The sequence below is a fragment of the Procambarus clarkii genome, chromosome 16 (genome assembly GCF_040958095.1).
Source record: "Procambarus clarkii isolate CNS0578487 chromosome 16, FALCON_Pclarkii_2.0, whole genome shotgun sequence".
In the NCBI taxonomy this organism is placed as follows: Eukaryota; Metazoa; Arthropoda; class Malacostraca; order Decapoda; family Cambaridae; genus Procambarus; species Procambarus clarkii.
The window spans coordinates 34,435,942-34,463,470 of record NC_091165.1 but is presented as its reverse complement, the minus strand read 5'-3'; the positions used below and the strand labels follow the sequence as shown (position 1 = coordinate 34,463,470).

Here is a 27,529-nt window from a genome sequence, read left to right as displayed (position 1 = left end):
GCTGCCAGAGAAATATATGAAAATTCACTTTTGTAAAGAGTGGTAGACGGTTGGAACAAGTTAGGTGAGAAGGTGGCGGAGGCCAAAACCATCAGTAGCTTCAAAGCGTTATATGACTGTGTGCTGGGTAGACGGGACATCATGAGCGTAGCTCTCATCCTGTAACTACACTTAGATAATTACACTTAGGAATTACATTTAGGTAATAACACACGTACACTTTCGCAAACAGAGTGATAGAGGGTTTGGAACAAGTTAGGTGAGAAGGTGGTAGAGGCCAAAACAGTCAGTACTTTCAAAGCGTCATACGACAAAGAGTGCTGGGAAGACGGGACACTGCCTGCATAGCTTTCATCCTGTACATTTAGTTAAAAACACACACATAGTAGAAGGATTTTAGAAACAAATCTTATTAATAAAATGTTTAATATCACAGGGTACTGTACTGATATTTTAAGTACTACTGCAACCACAAATGCAGAATACAGCTGTTAACAAGAAATTGTGATATCAATACAGCACATGGAAACTTACTCCTGCTTACATGTAGTTTGCATAATATCTAAATATATTATTACTAATCAGTTAATATTTGTAAATAAAAATACATTTGAGAACAAAAACAGGGTTGCAATGGTCATATTCATAGATTCATTAATGAGATTCCTCCAATTCCAAAAAAATCATAGATTCATTAATGAGATTCCTCCAATTCCAAAAAAATCATAGATTCATTAATGAGATTCCTCCAATTCCAAAAAAATCATAGATTCATTAATGAGATTCCTCCAATTCCAAAAAAATCATAGATTCATTAATGAGATTCCTCCAATTCCAAAAAAATCATAGATTCATTAATGAGATTCCTCCAATTCCAAAAAAACAAAAAACAAAAAATGTAAACTTTAGGCACAATATGGTAATAAACAACAACCATTTATAATAGTTCAATCTGTGTGACATGTTCATGTTTACAAAGCTAAATACTGTACTGTCGAGTAATAACACAAGTTACGAATCTATACAGGACAAAAGCTCTTTTAGATCTTTGACAAAAAGCTGAGTGGTATGTAAGAATGTACAAGAATCTATACAGTACTGTATAGCTGAGTAAGTGGTATGTAAGACTACAAGAATCTATACAGTACTGTATAGCTGAGTAAGTGGTATGTAAGACTGTACAAGAATCTATACAGTACTGTATAGCTGAGTAAGTGGTATGTAAGACTGTACAAGAATCTATACAGTACTGTATAGCTGAGTAAGTGGTATGTAAGACTACAAGAATCTATACAGTACTGTATAGCTGAGTAAGTGGTATGTAAGACTACAAGAATCTATACAGTACTGTATAGCTGAGTAAGTGGTATGTAAGACTACAAGAATCTATACAGTACTGTATAGCTGAGTAAGTGGTATGTAAGACTACAAGAATCTATACAGTACTGTATAGCTGAGTAAGTGGTATGTAAGACTACAAGAATCTATACAGTACTGTATAGCTGAGTAAGTGGTATGTAAGACTACAAGAATCTATACAGTACTGTATAGCTGAGTAAGTGGTATGTAAGACTACAAGAATCTATACAGTACTGTATAGCTGAGTAAGTGGTATGTAAGACTACAAGAATCTATACAGTACTGTATAGCTGAGTAAGTGGTATGTAAGACTACAAGAATCTATACAGTATTGTATAGCTGAGTAAGTGGTATGTAAGACTGTACAAGAATCTATACAGTACTGTATAGCTGAGTAAGTGGTATGTAAGACTGTACAAGAATCTATACAGTACAGTACTGTATAACTGAGTAAGTGGTATGTAAGAATGTACAAGATAACTTAAAAAAATAATGTTAGTAGTTACTCATTCAGGTTAATGTAGAGCCCTACAGTAAAGTATTACCTTTCAGGTTATTAACCACACACACCATTCTCAAAACTATTTTAAGAAATTGCCTTCAAAATATTTCTTATAACTATCAGAAAAACAGATTACTAATAAATGATATTAGTACATACAGTAGTCTTAAGATTTTTCACATGTGCCTTGATAATGGTCTTCATGCACTCACCTTAACACACACTTCAATAACAACTTATACCTGCAGACTAACAAACCATTACAATGACAATTACATGTTACCAATTACTATTCTCCCAGACAATATTAAAATAGTTGAAGCAGCACAAGTTGAATTCATACTGAAAGTCCTCACTGCAATTTTATTACAATATATATTAAACATTATGTCCAAAATGCTCAGCGTATTGGTGACTTTATTTAATGGGAATTTCTTACCTTTGAATTCTCCACTGTATCATGTATGAAACGTACATACTTTATATATAATAATAATAAATATTATCATCATAAAAGGTTAGGGTTATTCCCTAACCTTTTTTCAATTGTAGAAATTGCTAATGAATTTGTAACACTTCATCATGAATATAACATGAATTAAATCCAAGAACAAATTATGTATAGGAAACAGTGGGGAATATGCACAACACTGCATGTGCTCACACAGTACTTGAATGTTTCTATGTAGCAAACATGCTCACAACCACACACACAAAAATAGTTAAAACCAAATGGGTACATATGAGAAACACTAAATGAACAGTACCAAAGTGTGTGTGTGCAAAATGAGGTTGTCAGAGAACCCTGATACAATGCCAATTCCAGAGAACACCATAGAAGTACCTCAAGATGAAGTGGAAAAATTACTCAAGGGGTTAGGAAGAAATAAAGCAGTTGGCCCTGATGGAGTTTCATCTTGGGTGCTGCGAGAACGTGCAACTGAGCTGAGCATTCCACTCCAAATAATATTCTAGACATTCTTGTGCACATGAATCTTAGAGGATATATGAAAAAAGCCAAACGGTTCCAATTTACAAAAAGGGTAGCCGAGAAGACTCCTTCAAATTATAGACCCATATCATTAACAAGCATGGTAGGCAACACACTAGAAAAAATAGTTAAAACCAAATAGGTAGAACACCTAGAGACTAATGACATAACAGACAGATAGTAATGTTTTCGAACAGGAAGATCCTGTGTAACAAATCCACTTGGTTTTTATGATGGAGCCACAGATTCTACAGGAAAGAGTTGGTTGAGTTGACTGTCTATCTGGACCTAAAAAAAAGGCTTTTGACAATCCCATACAAGAGGTTGTTTTGGAAACTGGAACATGCTGGAGGGGTGACAGGGAGACTTCTGACATGGATGAAAATTTTTTCTGACAGAGATGAGGGCAGTAATCTGAGACAACGTATCTGACTGGAGGAGCAGTGATGTAGTGCTGCCGGAGCACTGCAAGTGGATGATGGAATAGGGGAAAGGGGGAGAGAATGAGGAGAAAGGGAGATGATGGCTTGTGGGAGATGATTGATTGTGGCAGGAAAATATTAATATTACATCACTAACAAGTTAATGTTTTTTTTTTTAACAATTCCATAATATTTGTATTTAAATTTTTATATATTTTAAAAGTAAACAGGCTGAATTGTACTATTACGAATCTGGAAACTTAATACTCGACGCACGTGAATGCTTCCTGCTTCCTGACAAATGCCATGAGACAAAGTTGCCAACCTATCACTTTAAATATGAATATTCAGTGACAATGTTCATGGCTATAGCAGTAATTCATTAGACAGGAATTCTTTATTTATACAATATAATATTTTAGTAATAAATACTATGTCAGTAGAACTGGGATTATTGACATTAGACTGAGACTGCATTCCCGCACTAGTGCCACAGAGATAATTAATCACATAACCATTAATATGAAAAATATTATTTGCCAGCACAACAAGCAGATAAATGGCAAAATTTCTGATCTCATTGATGAATCAACAAGTCTGAGCATTAAAACCACCTTCATAGTTTACTTGAAATGTGAAAGTGATAAGGAAGGTAATTCCCCATTTCATGTTCTTTGATCTAATTGAACTACCTGATCAGAAAGTAACAACTACAGTATTGCTAGGCATATATTGAGCTGTCTCAATTATCATACTTGAAACGGTACCTTGTAGCACTTGCTAGTGATGGGGCAAGTATCATGCTTGGTGTCAAATCTGGTACTGCAACAATTCTCAAGGAACATTACCGTGATATAATAATCTAGCACTGCCTTAATCATAGATCAGAACTTGCTGTAGGTGATTCAATGAGAGAAGTTCATGGAATTAATCATTTTCAAGCATTTATGGACAAATTGTACTCAGTTTACAGTAATCACCTCTAAATTAAAAGGAACTATCTGAACGTGCATCTCAACTTGATCAACAGATTTGCACAATAGGCCGTGTTCTGAGCACCAGTTTGGGGCCAGCTCGTTTCGAACAGCTTCAGCAGCATGGAAAAATTATGAAGCACTTCGTTTTCATTTTGAAAAAGCAGTGAAAGATGAAAAAAGATTTGGAAGTGATAGAAAAGCCTATGAAGGTCTGTTGAAAAAGCTAATTTCAGAACAGTTTCTATTGGATTTAGACATATTGAATGAACTTGGTTTACTGTCAGTGTCTACAGAAATGCACTACTTCCATTGTGTATGCAGACAAACTGATTCAACGGAGCATAAAGTCACTGCATGGACTAAAAGAGAAACCTGGCACTAGAACTTTAGAATTGTCTTGACAAAAAATTGTCTAATTATCAACAGTTTTTTACTAGTCTTGTGAACAATTTGCAGCACCATATGTTCACCACAACATCCATGAAACCCTCTCATACTTCTCAACCTCAATGTATAAATCACTAAAGTGAAATGTGTCCCCTTGAAAAAGACTACCGGCCTATGAAACACCACCTTATTACAGAGAAGCTGAAACATTATCTCTCTGTTAGAGGTGTAAGCTTTCTTCTTACTCTGCACTACATGCCTTTAGAGACTATGTGGAAGATCATGGATGTCACATCCTCCAAGATTTACACCCATTACAGAGCTGTTTACAAGTTATTCCTATTAGTACTGCCGAGTGTGTGAGGGGGGATTCAGTCACATGAACCTGATAACAACAACACCACGCTCAAGAATTCTCATAAATCATGTATCAGCATTTATGTTTGTTAAACTACATGGAACACTAGTTGTTGACCAGACCACACACTAGAAGTTGAAGGGATGACGACGTTTCGGTCCGTCCTGGACCATTCTCAAATCGACTTGAGAATGGTCCAGGACGGACTGAAACGTCGTCGTCCCTTCAACTTCTAGTGTGTGGTCTGGTCAACATACTTCAGCCACGTTATTGTGACTCATCCCCTGCATATGGAACACTAGTTCAGTGGAATCCTGAGCCATATGTCATATCTTAGCTGCTGCACCACAGATCAGCAGATGACATCAGGGAAAGAGTTGCTTTACACCCCAGAAAACATCTCACATCTCACCCTTTGTGAAAACTATTGTGAAACTTCTCAATGGTTGTATTTTGTGAGCACTAAGTATTTTAACTTCTTAAATTTATAAATACATATTTTTTCTTTATTTGTTTGATAATTATATTTTATGATAAATAGTGAGTAAAACAAGAAATACTTAATCGAGTGACAAATAGAAACAGGATAAGAAATTACAAGCTTTTGTCAGGCCCACCAGAGCTCTGGCACCTATAAAATTGGCACTGCACACCTGTGGAGGAGTGTTATTAGCAGAGTACCACAGGGTTCAGTTCTTGCATCAGTAATGTTCATTGTCTACATAAACGATCTACTAGAAGGAATATAGAATTATATGAACATGTTTGCCGATGATGCTAAGATAATAGGGAAGACAGAACACCTAAAAGATTATCATGCCCTTCATATTGATCTAGACAAAACAAGTGCTTGGAGCGCCATGTGGCAAATGGAACTCAATGTGAATAAATGCCACGTAATAGAATGTGGAATTGGAGAAAATAAACCACACACATAACTTATAAATGTGGAAAGGAATTAAAGAATAAAAAGATCTACGGTTGGTTTTGGATAGTAGACTGTCACCAGAGGAACACAAAGAACATTGTACAAAGAGTGTATGCATCGCTTTCCAACTTCAGATTTGCGTTTAATTACATGGATGATGAAATACTATAGAAACTGTTCATGACTTTTGTGAGACCAAATTTGTAATATGCATCAGTTGTACGGTGCCCAAACCTCAAGAAGCACATTAATAAACTGGACAAAATACAAAGGCATTCTACAAAATGGCTTCTGGAACTGAAAAACAAGAGTTACAAAGGTGTGCTAGAGGTGTGCAAGAGGTGCTAGAGTGTGCCAAAGCCAGAAGGTAGAAGAAAAAAGAAGTGATATGATCATTTACAAAATAATAACAGAAATCTACCAAATTTACAAAGAGGAATTCCTGAAACCAGCAACTTCAAGGAAAAGAGGACACAGATTCACACTAAGGAAACAATGGTGCCGAAAAAATATTTGAATGTTTTATGTTGCAAACAGTGGCAGACAGTTGGAACAAGTGAGGTGGTGGTGGTGGTGGTGGTGGTCAAAATCTTCAGTAGTTTAAAAGTGTTACAAGAATGTGCTGGGAAGATGGGACACCACGAGCATAGCTCTTATCCTGTAGCTACACTTAGGTAATTACGCTAAGGTAATTAAACACACGCACACACACACGCACACAGGGGTGCATGTAAATATACATCTCTTATAATGGCTTTACAAGACTAATTAATAATTATATTTAATACTTTGGTTAATATCCTAGCCCAGAAAATTCTGGCTCAGATTCCAGCAATACAAATTATTTACCTAGATACTGTATTTTCATCTCCATCAATATCCGTGTTAAGGAATCTGTTTGGCAATATTGATAACAGCTCAATTGTGACAATGTTCATCACTGTGGTAGTTACACTGCCAAACTGGTCAATCTATAATATATTAGGTCACCAACAATTTAGATAATCAGGAGTTACCTCTATTTATTCAAGTATCTTCTGCAGTCTTGGAAAGTTAACAATATTTTATATATGTAAAATTATAATTCAGCTGTAATGTATAATGCAGGATATTCTGCCCCTAACTGTTGAAATTAAATGAAATTTCCTAGCATGAAATGGATTCCTTAGCCTCACATTAATATTTCAAATGCCAACTATACGATGAACATAATGTTAAAACACTTATTCAGAATAAGAGATAAAATGAACAGATGAGAACTTTACGAACACCTGCAAAGGATACCTAATCAACTAGTCTGTGACTAATGTCAGGCTGAGAACAGTTGCACTGTACAGCCTGGTTGACAAGACCACCAACCAGAAGGCCTGGTTGGCGAGACCACCAACCAGGAGGCCTGGTTGGTGAGACCACCAACCAGGAGGCCTGGTTGGCGAGACCGCCAACCAGGAGGCCTGGTTGGCGAGACCGCCAACCAGGAGGCCTGGTTGGCGAGACCGCCAACCAGGAGGCCTGGTAAAAGAGCTGGCCATGGGGATGTTGATCCTCAGAATCATCAACAGGAAACTGGCAGGTAAAGCAGCTAGGTTTTAAGTGAAAATTCCTGCATGATGTTATGTGCTCATTATTCTAACATTTAAAATAAAAATTTTGATTTTCATTGGAGTGAAAAACACCATGAAAATTTAAGGAAAACTTAAGAGCATTCTTTGAAATTACCTCCCAAAATTTGTTCATGTGCTTTCCAAAATCACCATACAAAATGAATATCAAATGCAAATTTTGTGTAATACATGAAAACCTAACTATTTTTTAAAGGATATTGTCTAATATCCAAGCCTACTGTACACATTTCACACATTATTTACATTTGTTAATTGTATGTGTAACAAACTTCTTAAGATATAAAGAGCACCCACAGATGATTAACCATTAGGTATGCATACTCTACTATAACAGTAATTAACAATAATATTCAGAATACAGTACCTAGAAACAAATAATGTCTTAGCTGATTCACCCATAATTCACTAATACGAATCCAGTATTTACAAAAGCATATTTCACTTGGTTGTCACTCGCTGTACATAAAATGATCCACATAACTAATACATTACTAATGTTTCCTCATGCCAACACACTAATTTCATCCATCTTCATTACTTTTTATCACGTGAGAAATCACATTCATAATACATGTACCAAAATTCCATTGCAAATTTCTTGCAATTTTCCACATAACAAACCATCTCCTTAACTTCAGTAACTGCTCAGGTACTGAATTTCACAAACCATCTCTAATGTTACATATGTGCTTCAACAAATGCCACACATTTAGCAGTCAAATGTTTATATCCTGCAAATTTACAGCATATAGCACATGCAGAAGATCAGTTGGGTTTGAGGATGCAATTGTATTTGGCAGTGAAGTGGAGCTTATTTTGTACTTTTTGGCACTATGTAGAGGGCACCTCCCATGGCAAGAACAATTAGCCTGGTGAAGTATAGCAACAATTGCAAAGAACTTCTCGCCAAACTATAACAAGCCTGACAGGCATTGAGATACAACTCGGGTATCTGACTGTAGTCAATGTAATGCTGAATGTTTACCCAGTCAATATATTAGAAATATTACTGCTGCTATTCTTATTCACATGCTAAAACCTTTATACAAGTGCGATCTAAATTATCCGTACCAATTGTTACCACTCAATGTCCATGTAATTGAATAAAATTATTTTTAGGCAATTTTTTTAATTTTGGAATTTATTTTAAGGCATGTGCGTTAAAACCAGCATTAAATGTAATGAAACGCCATTTTCTGGGTGAACCTTGGAGGCTCCCTGGAGCTATCGGGCTAATATGCGAATTATTAGATCAGGGCATTAGTCTATGGAATTCAACCTACTATGAGCCAGCACCTAGCCCCCCTCCCCTCAGAGGCACAGGGAGCAATGACCCTGAACCCCCCCCCCCCCCTGTCCCCATGGTTGGAGGTTTTCCTTATCTGCCATTGACTGGGGTTAGGCACCCAGAAAGGTAGGAATAACAAAACAGACCACACACATGGTAAGAAAATTGCAACCAAAAACTGAACAGAGGCAGAACTTCTCTCAAATCCCAAGGAAACAAGCAAATGTCACACTCCATCACCGCGTTGCTCGTCCGTGCAGCCCCCCCACCCCCTGGACCAGCGACCCAGCCACTCCAGTTTGGAGGCTAAGTATCAACCGTGTGAAAACTGCCGACCGGAGGGAGGGTTGCCAGGAAGCCTTCAGGGCTCACCCAGAAAATGGCGTTTCATTACATTCAATGCTGCTTTTCTGTGGGGAGCCCCCCCTTCAGCTCCCTTGAGTAACATAAATAAAAGATAAGGAAAAGAGGGACTTACCTCAATGCAAAGTCGATAAAACTGGCTGCAACCTGCGACCCAGAGCAACACAAGAACGTCCAAGCGCAGGAACGTTAACCAAATATCCAGAGGTCAGGACCCTGTTCGACCTCCAAAATTCCCGCACTCGAATATTAGCCAAAGACATGTTGCCAAACACGGCAGCCAACGTGGCAAACTGCCTAACATTAAAGGCACAAGGATAGACCACATGCTGGCTAGACTTTATAACCCTGCAGACGACCTAGGAGACCGAAACTCTGGAACAGGGAAATAGGGAAACCGGATCAACCCAAAGCACATCCCTGGCCACAGATGCCGAAATGCACAGGTGATGGTGAAGAGCCACAACCAGGCACAAGTCACAATGCACCCCCAGCCTGACCAATTAATTTAACACTATTGCCCACTAACGACGCAGCATTGAGTTGCTTTTTTATTAGACAGAGTTCCACGAACGACACAGCATTGCATCATTATCGGCGGCAAATTGGCAGCGGCTTTGGGAAGGGCGCGCCACGGTTTTGGACATTATATGCATATACTCTTGTAGGGAATTTCATTGGGAACACAATGATACCAAAATGAAAGACCTAGGACCAGAATTGAGGTACGAAAGTTGAAGAGAATACCGTTGTATTGCTCTTATTAGCGCTCACTGGGGTAACGTTCCGTCACTTTCTCTGTTTGCTGTGGGTGGTACACTTGGCTTTTGCACTTTATATATGCATATAGTCCTGTAGGGAATTCTATTGTGAACACAATGATACCAAAATGAAAGACCTAGGTCGAGAATTGAGATGTCCAAAGTGAAGAGTGTGTACACATTTTATTGCACTTGCGCGCTCCCAGGTAACACGCTCTCACTTTCTCGTTTTCTCGCTGGGCTTTTGGGCTTCATATGCATTTAATTATGTAGAGAATTCTATTGCAAACACATTGATATCAATTTGAAAACCCTAAGACGAGAATTGAGATGACAAAATTAGAAAAGATTATACACTTTTCAGTATTACCGCGCTCTCTAATGTATAGAGAGGAGCCTTGGGGGTGGCGCCCTGTGGCGCAGCGCTCTCTTTCTGGTAACCTTGACCCACTTTCATCTTGTCGGCAGGGCATTATATGCACATACTCTTGTAGAGAATTTCATTGCAAACACAATGATAACAAAATGAAAGACCTAGGACCAGAATTGAGGCAACAAAGTTGGAAGAAGTATACCATTTTATTGCTCTTGATTAACCCTCACGGGGGGTAACACGCTGTCACTTTCTCTGTTTGCTATAGGTGGTAAGCCGGGCTTTTGGAGTTTAAATGCATTTAAGCCTCTAGAGAATTCTATTGCGAACACAATGACACCAAAATGAAAGACCTAAGACAAGAATTGAGGTGACCAAAGTGAAAAGAATGTACACATTTTATTGCTCTTGTGCAATCCTGGGTAACTCGCTCTCACTTTCTCTGTTTGCTGCGAGTGGTAAGCTGGGCTTTTGGAGTTTATGTGCATTTACGCCTCTAGATAATTCTATTGCGAGCACATTGATACCAAATTGATAATCCTATCACGAGAATTGAGGTGACAAAGTTGGAGAGTATACACTTCTCAGTATTACCGCACTCTCTAATGGAAGGCCTGGAGCTCTCTTCTGGGTAACCGTGGCCTGCTTTCATCACGTCGGTGAATGGAGCGCTCAACGGTTTCTGACATTATATGCATATACTTCTGTTGGGAATTCTATTGTGAACACATTGATACCAAAATGAAAGACCTAGGACCAGAATTGAAGTGACCAGAGTGAAAAGAATGTACACATTTTATTGGTCTTGTGCGATCCCGGGTAACTCCCTCTCACTTTCTCTGTTTGCTGCGGATGGTAAGCCGGGCTTTTGGAGTTTATATCCATTTACACCTCTAGATAATTCTATTGCGAACACATTGATACCAAATTTAATATCTTAGGACGAGAATTGAGGTGACAAAGTAGAAAAGAGTATACACTTTTCAGAATTACCGCGCTCTCCTCTTGCCCTCTCGGGGAACGCCAATCCCCACCTTAGGTAGTGTGGCGTTCGCGGGCGCAAAGCGTGAAAGTGTTAACTTACCTTGAGGTTACTGTGACATAACAGGCTTAGCGATCCTGCTGCCCAGTCATCGACCAGGCCTCCTCGTTGCAGGACTGGTCAACCAGACTGTTGAACGCGGCTGCTCGCAGCCTGACGTATGAGTCACACCCTGGGTGATCAGGTATTCTTTGGAGGTGTTTGTCAAGTTCTCTCTTGAACACTGTGAGGGGTCAGCCACTTATCCCCTTTATGTGTAGTGGAAGTGTGTTGAACAGTCTCGGACCATTTCCACCTTTGACACCACCTGCCTTCCCTAACTCGACTATCTCACTCTGCCCTCCCTGAACACTTCCCCCACTTGCCTCCCCTGACCCCACTATCACACTGCCTTCCCTGACCATTTCCACCACTATCATTCCCTGTCTTCCCTGACCACTTCCCCCACTGACAACACCTGCCTCCAATGACAACTTCCACCACTGACACCAACTGTCTCCAATGACAACTTCCTACCCCAGTTTTATCGTTTCATGAGATTTTCAGGGGTGGAACGGATTAATTGTATTTCCATTATTTTCAATAGGGAAATTTGTTTCGCAAGACACATGACGAGCTCGGTGCCGTAACGGATTAAATTCATTAAAGGAGTACAGAGAAGCCTCAGTTAAGTTTTTTGACCTCAATTTTTGTTGTATGTTGCTCATTTTGATATAAAATTGTTCGCAATAGAATTCCCTACAGGCGTATATGCATATATAGTCCAAAAGCCTGGCACACCCCCACCACCACCCCTCACAGCAAAGCTGAAAGTCAGCCAAGCGTTACCGGTGAACGAGTACCAACTGGCACACCCACACACAAATGTGTATACTGGACTGGAGAAATGTCAAGTGGAGTACCACAGGGTTCAGTTCTTGCACCAGTGATGTTTATTGTCTACATAAATGATCTACCAGTTGGTATACAGAATTATATGAACATGTTTGCTGATGGTGCTAAGATAATAGGAAGGATAAGAAACTTAGATGATTGTCATGCCCTTCAAGATGACCTGGACAAAATAAGTAGATGGAGCACCACTTGGCAAATGGAATTTAATGTTAATAAATGCCATGTTATGGAATGCGGAATAGGAGAACATAGACCTCACAAAACCTATTTATTATGTGAGAAATCTGTAAAGAATTCCGATAAAGAAAGAGATCTAGGGGTGGTTCTAGATAGAAAACTATCACCCGAGGACCACATAAAGAATATTGTGCGAGGAGCCTATGCCACGCTTTCTAACTTCATAATTGCTTTTAAATACATGGATGGCGATATACGAAAGAAATTGTTCACGACTTTTGTTAGGCCAAAGCTAGAATATGCAGCGGTTGTGTGGTGCCCATATCTTAAGAAGCACATCAACAAACTGGAAAAGGTGCAAAGACATGCTACTAAGTGGCTCCCAGAACTGAAGGGCAAGAGCTACGAGGAGAGGTTAGAGGCATTAACCCCTTAACTGCGTTGCCTCCAAATATGATACCCCCGCAGTGCGCAGGAAATAAATTCTCTGGAAAAAATTCTTTTTTCTTTTTAAAGTGTCAGAAACCCTTCCCTCAGTATGGGTATGTAGAAAAAAAATCGAAATTGTACTTACTTTGGCTGCTCTGGGGTCCGTAAGTTGGGGCGTGACGTCATCATTCCCTGTTCGCCGGTGACGTACGCTCCCAGAGCCAGTAGGGCGCTCGGGGCAGGGCGCGCGAGTTGCCGCGAATATATTTTCGTTCATTTTTTTCGCACAGTTCCAAATACATTTTATTTGTTTTTACGTGCTAATCATATGTATAGTGAACACGTACACTATATTATGGCAGTAAAACATCCGTACTGTCCGAAGACACTGTTACGTACATGACACTTGTGTACACATATGCAGCACATATTTACTATGTATCATGCTAATTTATGTATATATACAATCTATTTACACACTATACATTCACCATCAACACATTCAGAACACCTCGAGTGAGAGCAGCCACACCCAGCCAGTCTCCCTCACTCCAACATCTTACTCGCCAACATTGCTCCTCCCACCATTCTGTTATTGTTCTTATTACACATGTTATATATACCTATCTACATGTTTTATTTACCAGAACTATGCAAGTAAGCATTGTGTAAGTATTGTGTCCAAACAGTACAGTGGCCACCATACACTGCATGAAAAATCACACAGCAGACGACGCTACGATTACGTCACCTCCCTCACCAAAATAGCTCCTCTCAACATTCTCCTGTTGCTGTTCTTACACTATATACACACACTATATATACCCATATACTTATGTTTTGCCCATAGCGAACCACTAAGCTAGTATGGTGAGCAAAACAAGAGTGGCAGCCACACATACACAATGAGGCTACCTCAATTCTCGCCCTCCCTCCCTCACCAAAATTCCTCCTTCCACAATACAACGCACAATGCTAATTATAACCACATTCCTGCTATTATCACAATTCTGGTCACTAATTCCTGTAAATGAATAAATGACCACACGTTTATTTTGAAAAGGAACCCAAGATATCATTTGCAGATTCCTAGATGGACGAAATAATGCTGTGGTGCTGTGGCTAGCGCTGTGAACATCGTGAACAGCATAAAATCATTGATATTTGAACATTGTACCGAGTCATAATCACACTCAGGCTCTTCTATAACACTATCATAGCTAAATAATACAAGTTATATATATATTTTGACATTATTAGGCGATGCTGTGGTCACACGCTGAACAGCAGTGCTGTGCGCTCATGCTGTGAGCGCCAGCCTTGGTTGCTCACACACTACTGAGGCTCCCACACCCGGGAATGTGGACCACGATCTTTTTTAAAGATGGCGTCTGTTTACGAGAGCCCTGAGGAAGCTGATGTGAACCCCATGTAGCCGCAGGAGTTTTGAATGGAACATGAAAAATACAAATACCCGGAGGCGCGTTGCGCAAACCAGACGTGAGCCTGCAGGCGCGTTGCGCAGTTTAAGGGTTAAATATGCCAAAACTAGAAGACAGAAGAAAAAGAGGTGATATGATCACTACATACAAAATAGTAACAGGAATTGATAAAATCGACAGGGAAGATTTCCTGAGGCCTGGAACTTTAAGAACAAGAGGTCATTGTTTTAAACTAGTTAAACACAGATGACGAAGATATATAAGAAAATTCACTTTCGCAAACAGAGTGGTAAACGGTTGGAACAAGTTAGGTGAGGTGGTGGTGGACGCCAAAACCGTCAATAATTTCAAAGCGTTATATGACAAATAGTGCTGGGTAGACGGGACACCACGAGCGTAGCTCATCCTGTAACTACACTTAGGTAATTACACTTAGGTAATTACTGGAAGTCTACATATACACCAGCCCAGACGAGTCATCAGTCCTGCCACCTCTCCGTAACTCCCCAGGGCCTGGCACAGCCTGGTACGACTCGGAGGTAAGCCGGGTGCCTCTGCTAACCGGTAGTTTGCCCCCATCAACAAGCAGTTAGCCACCTTCAACCGGCGGTGGTGCAGCTCAACACACAGGCACCGCCAGCCACAAATGAGCAGTTTGCTAGTTGACAAGATGTCCACCTTGCATTGACACCAGACGAGTCATCACCGCCAGACTATATAAAGGGCACCACCTCCCTGGAGAGGCAGTCTCTCTCTTAGTGCTCTTGGAACACCTTGGTCTCTCTCACCCGTTGTCCGCCTTCAGCCAACGCAGTGTGTCTGATGCCGTGGTGGTATGGTAACTGTCTTAAGTACACCAGTATACCTTTATGCTTTGTATTAGAGTTAAACTTTCATTTTACTTATTTGATTTGTTATATAATAATAGCCAAGAATTGTCAGTGTCATTTTCGTTCATTAATATTTCAATAAATTGTTTTAATTATTTATTTGATGATTTTCACTTGTTTCCACCTGTGACTTACACACTGCAAGGCCAATAGCAGCACTTTTTTTTTATTTGTGTGAGGGAGAGCCATACCATCTGGGTTTAGTATAGCTGTGATACCACAACCCGTCACAGTTTTCTCAGGTCAGTTTTTGTGTCACATCGCTCATTTTTATATCAAATTGTTCACAACAGAATTCTCTACAGGGATATATGCACATTAAGGTTAAAAAAAAAAAAAAAAAAAAAAAAAAAAAAAAAAAATTGGCAATTGCAGCAAACTCGAAAATCGGACGAGCGTTTCCCATGAGTGAGGACACATCTGCACACCAACACCTGCACTAAAATGTGTATACCGTTTCCATTTTTTTCACATCAATTTTCATGTAACATCGTTCAACTTGTTCGTAATAGAATTCTTTAAAGGGATATATGCATATAAGGTAGAAAAATCCAAAATCCAGCATGCCACCTGCAGCAAACCCGAAAATCGGCCGAGCTTTACCTGCGAGCGTTATGCACAAAATGTGTATACTCTCCCCAAGCTCAGATTAGTTCAGTATCTAGACACTGAAATAACTAAACTAATGGCAGTTCAGATTAGACAGTACCTAGTAGGCAGGTAGGTGTCAAAAATCAACTCCAAGAGTTGATCATGATCCTTATGTTAAAGTTGACAATGCTAGAGCAGTCAAGAACAGTCTGCTGATGATACATGTTCTAGTAAAAGTCATAGCATAAGGTTTTATTGCAGAGAACTTAAAGCCATGCCTAGTAACAAAGGACTTCACATTAGTAATTGCAAACTGGAGCCACTCTGAAGGGAAAAATTATTAGCACAATGGCAAGTAGTGAGGTTATCAACCAAATGACAGAAAAGCCCAAGTTGGGAAAACGAGATGATCATTAAAGACAACACAGAAAAGAATTATTACAACACGGCCTTGATAAATGCCTTCATAGTAGCGATATGAGGCAGAGAAAAAATTCACAAAACATACTATAAATGTAGACAGAGGAAGCTTTAACCTCTGTTATGCACTGTGTTTATTGGGAAAATCCCGTGCTCCGAAAATCATGTGTTCGCAAAAAAAAATAAAAAATTCTTTGTGAAATGATAAATTCCCTTCCTTGAGCATCTTGAGGTTATCTCGAGATGATTTCGGGGCTTTAGTGTCCCCGCGGCTCGGTCCTCGACCAGGCCTCCACCCCCAGGAAGCAGCCCATGACAGCTGACTAACACCCAGATACCTATTTTACTGCTAGGTAACAGGAGCATAGGGTGAAAGAAACTCTGCCCATTGTTTCTCGCCGGCGCCCGGGATCGAACCCGGGACCACAGGATCACAAGTCCAGTGTGCTGTCCGCTCGGCCGACCGGCTCCCATGTACTTGCAAATTTTTTTTTTACAAAATTCCACTTACTTTGGCTGTGGGGATGTGGACAAAGTCGTGCGTGACATCATCATGGGCTGGTTCCTCCCCGTGCATGAAGCTCCCATTTCCAATGATTTATAATGATTTTTTTGTATTGTATCTGATGCATACGTGTCTCTTTTGTTTTGGTAGGGACGCGAATCTTAATTTCCTCAATAAATTTATATCAAGAGAATGGGCCGGTTCCCATATTTATTACCTTGCTCATCCTAGAGTTGAACTCTAGCAGCCATTTGACTGCCCACTGCTGCAGTGTCAAGGTCTTCCTACACCACACTACAGTCTTCCCAAGTTGGAACTCATTAGTTTGGTATCACTTGCAAACATTACCATGTATGAGATCACCTCTTCCAACTGCTTCAACAAAATGGTTCCAGAAGTATGGTTACTCAAAATGGTTCCAGTAGTATGGTTACTCAAAATGGTTCCAGTAGTATGGTTACTCAAAATGGTTCCAGTAGTATGGTTACTCAAAATGGTTCCAGTAGTATGGTTACTCAAAATGGTTCCAGTAGTATGGTTACTCAAAATGGTTCCAGAAGTATGGTTGCTCAAAATGGTTCCAGAAGTATGGTTGCTCAAAATGGTTCCAGAAGTATGGTTGCTCAAAACGGTTCCAGTAGTATGGTTGCTCAAAATGGTTCCAGTAGTATGGTTGCTCAAAATGGTTCCAGTAGTATGGTTGCTCAAAATGGTTCCAGTAGTATGGTTACTCAAAATGGTTCCAGTAGTATGGTTACTCAAAATGGTTCCAGAAGTATGGTTACTCAAAATGGTTCCAGAAGTATGGTTACTCAAAATGGTTCCAGTAGTATGGTTACTCAAAATGGTTCCAGTAGTATGGTTGCTCAAAATGGTTCCAGAAGTATGGTTGCTCAAAATGGTTCCAGTAGTATGGTTACTCAAAATGGTTCCAGTAGTATGGTTACTCAAAATGGTTCCAGAAGTATACTCAAAATGGTTCCAGTAGTATGGTTACTCAAAATGGTTCCAGAAGTATACTCAAAATGGTTCCAGTAGTATGGTTGCTCAAAAAGGATTAGTAGCATTGTTTAAAAAATTGGTTCCAATATTTACAAAATTTACCAGAACAGAAATCCTCATACATTCACACATACTATACATTGAAAATACCACAAAGGGGTTTGAAAGGTGTAATGGGTATATAAGTAGGTAGACAGGTAATTATGGTAGTTTTCTGGCTTGAAGGTCAAGCACTGAATTTATGTTCTTCAGTGTGGTATAAATTGAGTAAAGGTTCAAGAAGAAAGAGCAGAAGGAAAAAGACTGTCAAGTCTTAACCCACTTGTAAAGTAAATAGTTTGATGAATTAACCAGTACAGTATAAAATTATTTAACATTTTTCATGACCAAGTGACCATTCCTTAGTTAATGGTGTAGCAAGTATGTCAATAATATGTCAATAATATACTTGCTCCAAACTCTCATTAAGCTTAATGTGATCGGTCTTTAAGTTTACTTAATCTGCTAATGACAAATCTCATACATCTTCCCTAATTACAGCTAGCACTCCTTCCAGCCTATTAGGCGAGGTGTGGTTCAATTATATAAGCAACTGATAGCGAACAATCAGCAGTCTACTTTCACGAGTGGTTCATTACAGACGCTTGAGAGATTTCACACATCTTCACCCTCGCCAACAACATTGTAGCACTGTGTTCAGTTCCTACCGACTCCAAGAGACTTCAACTTTGACACAGCCAAAGTAAATACATGCGCATACAGCCAAACTCGTCCCGCATCGAGTCCCGTGACTCCGCCCGCATTCAGAGTGCCATACTCTATGACTCTCACCCTGCATCCAAGCTCTTTACCCAAGCCTCACTCGGCTCTCCGCCCTGCTCCAGGCTTCAGCTCGAGTTCTACGACATCACTACACTGCCAGCAAACCAACTGCTGTAACCAAGACTACGAAATATGAAAAACCACTAAACTCTGTATTTAATCAACCAAATAACATGACATAAATCATTACATTACATTGGAAACTCTTAAGATTAACTCAGTGAGAAGACATTGTATGGCAGTCCTTTTCAAGTGCAGGTTACTCCAAGCTGTTTGGCTGGATATTCCATACCATCAAAAATCTGTATGCTGAATAATCTTGTAATGCAGTAATTTTTTCTCGAAACACTTGACCAAAAACACATTACCATTCCCCAGACAGATTCATGAGAATAGTTTTAACAACTGTAAACAAATATTCATGGAACCTCAACACAGAACCTTTAAAAAAAAAAAAAATGATGGCTTCAATCTTTGTAACACTTGTAAAGAATGTATTCAAACTCTCCTTAATCTTAAGAGGAACTGGACACAAGAGTCATTGAGCTATGTTTGTCTATCTCCCTTTAACTTTACATTAAACAATAAATGACTCCCAGTCCCTTTTAAGTTTCTATTCTGACTAAGCTGGCAAGCATCAGTTGCAAGTTTTTAATAAACTTTTGAAATATTAACAAGAAATAATTTCTAAATAAACAGCACATGTAATATGCTATACACTTAAGACTAAATATATTATTTTACTACAAGTTAGACTAGGAAATTCTTATATATTAATATTACTACGACTAGGTTGATTAAAAAACAATTGTCACCAAGACATATCGTACAGAACAGGTATGTACTTGTAAACGTACAAGACAAAAGGTAGGGATCAGGTGGTAAAGGACTGGCAGATCTTGTTCCGGGGAAAACATGGCACTGAATAACCAACTGGTTCCAGTACCTGGCCAAGGCCTAAATCTTATCACAAAACAAGTACAGATTCTTATCACAGTGACTATTGAAGTACTTAAACAAAATTATGTACAGACAATGGAGAGGCCTTGTAAAATATACAACACTAACAAACAGATGGACATGCTTGCATAATATACTACTTTACCATTCAATGTGTCTTAATTCTCTTGTGAAAAATCATTGAACAAAACTGTTACTTATAAATGCACATTTTCTGCACGACATATCACAGTAATGAGGACTGAGGCATTCATCTCTGTGCGTTAAAAGAGAATGGCACTCTTTACCGGCATAATTTACAAGATCATTACTTACTAACTACAAAGTGCAAGTACTTTAAAAGTTTTAATAAATATAAACATTACATCACTCTTCTGCTGGCTTACAGGCTTAATATTCTAATACTGTAATAATTTGGTTAAAAAAATAATTATCTTGTTCATACAAGATTCACAATAAATTTACAGCAACAACTTAGAAGCTTATTTGAAATTTGTGAATGGTTTCTAATAGATGTACAATACCTAAGAACCTTGACATAATACCGATTAACCAACCCGTCCTCCTAAGGTTTCCCAACGTCAAGATATTGATGTACTAAAGTGCTCTCTCCTAGCCTACCAGAGGACCAAAAACAGAAAACGGGATAGTACTGTATTTCAATTTTGCGAGCTGCTATCATTTCCTAGTACAGCACAACAATTTCTAGGAAGAGTATGTCAAAATGCGACATTCTATTAGGAAGACGAGTTGGATTAACAATAATCCATAAATAATAATAAAACCAGCATTGAAAGTAATGAAACACAATTTTCTGGGCAAGTCTCAAAGGCTCCTTGAAGCAATCTTGCTGATCAAGTGCCATACTACTTGAGTGTCATCAGTCGTAGAGTTCTTTGTAAGCCTACAAGGGACCACGAGCCAGGACCTGGCCCCCTCAGAGAGGCAAAGGGAGCAACACATGAACACTACATTTAAAGTGTGTCATCTTGCCATCAACCAGGGAAGGCAGCCAAAAAGGTAGGCGAATCAAAACAGACCACTGCCTGGTTGAAAAGTGTGACCTACGTCCTTATAAGCACAAAAGAACTTCCCCAGAATGCAAACAAGCAAAACTTCCTCCAACTAACCCTCTGCTCGTTAGTGCTCCCCCCCTTCTCGCAGGAGGTAGGTCAGGAAGCCACCCTCCAGTTCTTTGAATAATGAAAACCACCGACCAGAGGGAGGGAGGGAGCTTCTGGGGAGCCTCTGAGGCTCACCCAGAAGCTGGCGTTTCATTACACTCAATGCTGGTTTTCTCAGGGTATCCTTGTCAGCTCCCTGAAGCTAGAAAGTAGGATAGAACCCACCCAGCAGAGCACAAGCTGACAAAGACAGCCAGCTGCTACAAAAGCCCCAAAGCAACACAAAGCAGCAGAGGGCCCGGGATGGTCACGAGAGACCCGGAGGCCAGGACCATGACTGACCCCAAAAACCCCCAAGCTCAAAAACCGTCCAAAGACAGCTGATAGAGCGACACACACCCTAAACAGAATGGAAAAGAGGGTTGACCGCAGGCCAGCTAGACATAAAAAGACAGCGGGCAACCTAAGACACATGAGCCCTGGAACTGAAAACCAGGGAAACCTGATCAACCCAGAGCGCGGCCATTGACACTGAACCGGTGATTCGCCGAAAGCGGCGTAAAGCCACCACCGAACACAACACGTGACACACCCCCAAGCCTAACCAATGAATTTCCCCAGAAGCCTGCCACCTCATTCTTTGCCTGAACAAAAGGAGCCAGCAGCAACGAACAAAACAACGGACCAGAAGCAAGCACGAACTGAAGGAACCACCACAAACCAAGGTGAAGAAGAAAAGAAAGATCTTGGTTCAAAGACAAAGACGACTCAGGCGGCACAAGAGCAGACCATAGGTGAAAATGCAGGCAAAAGCTAGCGGAAGGGACATCCACCCCGAAAGCAAGCTGCAGCAGCCCTGCCAATATTGCACGGCACGAAGCGACAGTATTCGGCATAAGCTGCAGACCCAGGAAAACCAAGAGAAAAAGGACAAAACAACCCGGTTCGACACTGACAAGGAAAACCAAGAGAAAAAGGACAAAACAACCCGGTTCGACACTGACAAAAAGAAAGAAAAGGGAGGAAAGACCGCCACAAGACTGCATACTGTTGCCGAGACGAAAAATTCAGGAGGGACACCATGAAAGAAGCCACCTGATCACCAAACAAATGGCGAGACACGTGTCAGAATAGCCCGACGTGGAACGCATAGGAATAAGTCGAACCAGCAAAGCACCTCACCAGGTCAACCACCCGAAAGAGGTGCAGCCGTGGAGAAATGCCTGGGTTCGGACACAAAGCAAGCAGCGCCAGAAACCAGGGCTGGGCCGGCCACCATGGGGCCAGAGGAACTCTTCCCCAATAGGATTTCAACCGAGCCAGAACCTGGAGCAACAGCTGGACTAGGGGAAAAAAGGTATAGGAATTCCCACTGCGATCAGTCCTACCAAAAAGCATCAATTGCAAGAATCTCGCAGTCAGGTAACAGCGCCATGAAAAATGGGAGATGCAGAGACTATGCCGACGCGAAGAGGTGAACCTCTGGGCACCCATACGTCTGGCATAGTCAAGGAAACTTTATGATCATCCACCCCCGTGGAAGAGTAATGAGGCTGACAGGCTGGCCGCCCAGACGTAAGATACTCCCTGAATGTGAATGGCAGAAAGAGCTAAATCCCGAGAGATCGGCAAGAGAGCCACCTGAAGCGACCAGCTCCAAAGAGACCCGGAGTGAAGAGACCCCCTTCTGGTGGAGACTAGAAATCACAGGGGAGCAGTCCAAATGGAGCCAGATCACCGAACCCCGAGGAATGGAATCCTCCACAGCACCACCCACAGTCGCAACTCCCACACTGCACAGGGAACCCGACGCAAGGACACTCACCAACGCCCCGGTTGGACTGGCGAGCACTGGTCACATAGCCCCAGCCGACAGACAAGGTGTCCGTGAACACATCAAGTGAGGGATGAGGAAGGTGCAATGGCACCTACCCGTGAAAAACTTGAAGAGGAATCCATTGATGAAGCAACTAGCTCAGGAACTCTGAGCGTCGAACCCAACGATCACGAGAGTGGCAAAAGAAGCTGCCCCAAAAATACCAGAACAGCAAATGAAGCCAAACTCTGCCCAGCGGATAAACCAGAAGAACAAAGTTCAGACACTTGCACAGGCGCACTAGCAATCACCGAGTGACCCGGGTCCCCCCACAAAAACAGCCAACTGTGGGACTGCAAGGTTGCGGGAGGAAAAGAGAGGGATGCAGTCCAAGAATCCCCCACAAAACCCAGCCAAGGACGAACCCGAGACGGGACAAACTGGGACAACCACCAGTGCGTCAGGAACCCCACTCTGGTAACAGACAAGCAGACCAGCTGGGAGCCCACACCAACCAGTCGTCGAGGTAAGCCAAGACCAGAAGACCAAGCAGACAAAAATGGACCACCATGACCCGAATCAAATGCGTAAAAACGCGAGGTACTAAACCAACCCAAAAGGAAGACAACGAAAATGGTCACCTGTTAACGACAAAACTAAACCAAGCCCAGAACCCAGATAAATAGGAACATGCCAATATGTGTCCACAAAGTCCTGGGAAGCATTCAACCACCTGGATCAAGAATGAACTGGACCTAGGACAACGGGGTCATCTGAAAGGAGGGGCAAACCCACTCTGAGATGACCCAACGGATGGACAGGGAGGGGGCCCGCCCTCCCCAGATGCAACCCAAGGAGGAAGGGCCGCCCAACGTAACCGAAGGATGATGCAGCAGCAGCTGGGACCAAGACCCCAGCCGAGGGCTTCCCCCACCCTGCGCACCCACACCCTCTGAAAGCCAATCCAAAGACGACTAAACAAATACACAACAGAAGCTAAATGATCGTGAGTCCAAAGCCATCTGCCTCCAAAGTAGCTGAAGGAGTGGAAACTTGAGAATGCAGCTGCACCAGACCTACATCACAAAGAAGCACAGAGGTGAAGATTCACTCATTGAGAAACTCCAGAGAGCCTCTCCATGAACACCAGCAACATCGTGGAAATCTCCCGCCACTCAAGTGTGCAGTTACGACAATAGCCATGGCAAGTCTGAAGAGAGAAGGAGTTGTCTGCAAACCAGGAAAATTCTGGAACCAAAAAATTCCCTCCACCCGCAAGATGGGAAGAAAAGCCGAACTGAAAGCACCGAGGTGTAAACCGGGTCCTGCAGGAGGTAAGCACTGAAAGCCTCCCGAACCACCGCAGGTGAAATCCAAGAGGAAGAAAACCTCCAAAAGAAGGAATCCAAAGAACCCAAAGGCCCTTGGAAATGAACCTGGGGAAAAGCCCCACCCAACACACTCAAAGGGTAAAAATATCTCCACCCCTGCAAAAGCCCTTAAGCGTAAGGCACAAGAGCCCAAGTGGGGTCAAAAGAAACACGAGAGCTTCAAGCGGATTCCTCCTTGAGCCCCGGGAACCAGTGACAAAAGCCCTGGGGCAGAGCCCTCGTCCACGCCCACCGCCCCAGAAGGAGAGGCGGAGTTCAGGAAAAAGGCTTCGAAGAAGGGAGTCTGCTGGGTCGACTCAGAAGCCTCAGCTGGAAAGAGGTGCTCAACCTTCTCCGTGCCTGCAATGGAAGGGGCAGCCCCCGAAGCCACATGAGCCTCACCCTGAGCTAATGTTTGGAACCGGAAGCAGGGAAGAGGGAGAAGAGCAGGGCAAACCATGTCAACCTGGGAAGGAAGGTGGTGGCACAAATGGAACCAAAGCCGAAACGACCAGCACCCTCAAACCGAGTCCCCAAAACTCAAGAGGGGCGGTTCCAGGGCCTCCAACCGGGCAACCAACCAGGCCCATTGCAATAAGGAGAACCGATCATGCACCATGGATGCTGCCTGATATTACTAAAGAAGGGATGAGTAATAAGAGCACAAAAGGAAAACAAGCCCTGCCAGACCCCGGATCGCAGGTGTCCGCAGCCCCCGGGTCGCAGATATCCACGACTCTCGTGTAACAGGTGTCCTCAAACCCCAGGCAGCTGGTGTCCCCGACCCCCAGGCAGCAAGTGTCCCTGACCATCAGGCAGTATGACGGAGGCAAGACAGATGATCGTCTCGCTGAGGCACAGTCGACGAACAATCTCCAAGTCGCCCAAGGCGAGATTAGGTGCAATAGTAGTACTGCTATACGGCTGAGCCCACATGGGTTTTCCAGGGGCCTGTAGAGTGAATAAGCCCTATGGGAAGCCCAGCACTGTGGCCAGCTAAGCCAGTACACCCTGTCTAAAGCAGGCAAACTGCAAATATCAGCCACAAAACCTTGGGCAACAGAGGAGAACCATTACAAACCAGGCTAAGCCTAATAACACTTTTGAGCATATAGCCATGCCTGTGTGTCTGTTATTTTTCTCACGTGTGAGCCGGGAACGCAGGTCGTGTCCCCGGTTAAAATATTTGTTAAAATTCTAATTTTTATCTCATCATTCTGGAACTGGGTTCAAAATGAGAGCCTTTAGATTACACACAATTTAACAATTTGATACCATAATGACAACGTAGCCTGACAATTTAAATTAAAAAAAAAAAAGTAGCCAAAAATTAAAATTGTTGTTAAAATTCCATTTATTGTTCTATTATTATGGAACTAGTTTTAAAATGCGCAACTTTATATTGCGAACAATTTGATACCAAAATGAAAGACGTAAAACGAAAATAGATATTATCAAACTGAAAAGAGTACACACATTAGGTTGCGGGTGTACCAATTGGTGCTCGCTCACTGGGTAACGGTTGGCCGACTTTAGGCTTTGCTATGGGGGGTCGCGCCGGGCTTTTGGGCCTTGTATGCATACATCCCTGTTGGGAATTTTATTGCAAACACAATGATACCAAAAGGAACGACATAGCACACGAATTAAGGTGAGAAAACTGAAACGAGCATACACCTGTCAGTGTCGCCGCACACGCGCCTGAAACTTCGGGAGCATTTGGGGAAGTCTGCAGCGCTCACGCGCCGCACGCTTAAGTGATAAGGAGCTAGGCAGACCACCACCACCACCACAACAGGTGAAAATGCAAAAATGAAAACAAAAGAAAGCCCCTTAAATCACACAAGCAAACAAGCAGCCAGAGAGAAACATCGGTCACAACTTGTGAAAGTAATACAGGCTTTGCTAGGTACAGTGCACCCCCGCCAGTACAGTAATTAAACACCACCCTACCCAGGACAGGGCGGAAAGCCCAAGACCCCCGACTTACCCCAAAGGCGAGGACAACCACAAGTGAGGAAACCCCTAGAGGGGAGTGTTCCCAAACGCCCAAGGGAAGGGGGGCCCTAGGCACATGCTGCTCCAGTACTCAAAACTCTTGGCAACACACACACCTCTGTTTCATAACACCGCCACAAGGGCGAAACACCAAAGAAAACCGGAACACGGAGCCAGAGCGACAGCAACCACTCGGCACGACTACATCAGTCAAAGAACTGGAGGGTGGCAGCCAGACCTACCCAGGCCGGCTCCTCCTCCCTCCCCCCTCCCTGCAAGGAAGGAGGGAGGAGGACAACATTTTTTTGTTTGCTTTCTGGGGGAGTTCTTTTGTGCTTGTGAGGACATAGGTCACATTTACCAACCAGACAGTGGTTTCCTTTCATTCACCGACCTTTCTGGCTGCCTTCCCTGGTTGATGGCAAGATGACACACTTTAAATGTAAAGTGTTCATTGCCATTGCTTCCTTCACCCCTCTGAGGGGACCTCTGTAGGCTTACAATAAACTCTGCGACTGATGACACTCAAGTAGTATGGTTATCTTGAGGTTATCTTGAGATGATTTCGGGGCTTTAGTGTCCCCGCGGCCCGGTCCTCGACCAGGCCTCCACCCCCAGGAAGCAGCCCGTGACAGCTGACTGACACCCAGGTACCTATTTTACTGCTAGGTAACAGGGGCATAGGGTGAAAGAAACTCTGCCCATTGTTTCTCGCCGGCGCCTGGGATCGAACCCAGGACCACAGGATCACAAGTCCAGCGTGCTGTCCGCTCGGCCGACCGGCTCCCACTTCACTTCATCAGCAAGATAGCTTCAGGGAGCCGACAGGGATTCCTCCAGAAAAAACGTTAGAATTCCATTGAAAATAAATGAGAATATCTTATTAAACAATAATTAATTTCTCTGACAATCTGAGAGGTGTTATAAAATTAGAACCACACGCTCTAGGAGCACTTTGTAGGATAATGGCTACGTAGTTTTGATTTTTTTATTGGATGACACTTAGCAAGAGTATTTGGCTGGTTGAGCATATTCCAAAGTTTTATCATCTCCGATGGTATCACTCCATGACCCATGATTACTTCTTTGTACACACAAGGGCTGACTGCTCTACGTTGATAGCTAAAACCAAAATTATCCTTAGGATGAACACCAATTTTCCTTGCACATATTCCAGTTAAAAACACATCTTCCAAATGAAAATACGGTGTAGAAAGAGCAGCCCCTAAAAGTGGCTCAACCAAGTTTGTAGATAAAACATAGCCAGTACCAGAGAGGTAATTTGGATACTTTCCTTCACGAAACATATACTGCGGGGTGTACCACTTTGACCACTGATCATGGATTGGTCTTGCACCACATATGAGATTACCAGTTAGCAGAGGAGCTTTTGTTGTCTTATTGAGGAGGTAGTTGTGAAGGTTAGGAACATTAACAAAAATATCATCATCTACCTTCATGATAAACTTTGCTCCAGGACAATTGTTATGCACCCACTTGAGAATGAAAACTGTCTTCAAAGTTAAGTTTGTGTAGGAATCTATAAAATCTTCTACTACAATATCTCCAAAGATTATACTTTCTTCTTGAATTGCATTGCTAATGAGATTCTTTCCCCGTGCTGTTCCTAGGAGGAAAATGAGCTTCGATTTCAAAGGAGCTTTAATCTGTACTGCAGCTATGTTTGATTTTTTGACCTTGTCACCAATGCTC

At 41.9% G+C, this 27,529-nt stretch overlaps 2 protein-coding genes across 5 annotated transcripts in view; one reads left to right on the top strand and one right to left on the bottom strand.

Annotated features, from left to right (window-relative positions):
• Positions 1 to 409: 409 nt before the first annotated feature.
• Positions 410 to 27,529, bottom strand: part of LOC123760118 (beta-1,3-galactosyltransferase 1) — a 133,913-nt gene continuing 106,793 nt past the window's right edge. For all 4 annotated transcript variants that reach the window (XM_045745607.2, XM_045745605.2, XM_069325434.1 and 1 more), the window contains one exon: positions 410 to 27,529. This exon is cut by the window's right edge and continues 244 nt beyond it. In XM_045745607.2, coding sequence (XP_045601563.1) covers positions 26,761 to 27,529 — 769 coding nt within the window. In that variant the 3' untranslated portion in view covers positions 410 to 26,760.
• Positions 17,124 to 17,762, top strand: LOC138365323 (sericin-2-like). The gene has a single exon (XM_069325616.1). It carries the CDS (start codon positions 17,124 to 17,126, stop codon positions 17,760 to 17,762), a length of 639 nt encoding a protein of 212 aa, XP_069181717.1.

Coding starts and splice junctions, on each gene's coding strand:
- LOC138365323 (XM_069325616.1), top strand. CDS start 17,124: ATGGTTACTCAAAATGGTTCCAGTAGTATGGTTACTCAAAATGGTTCC.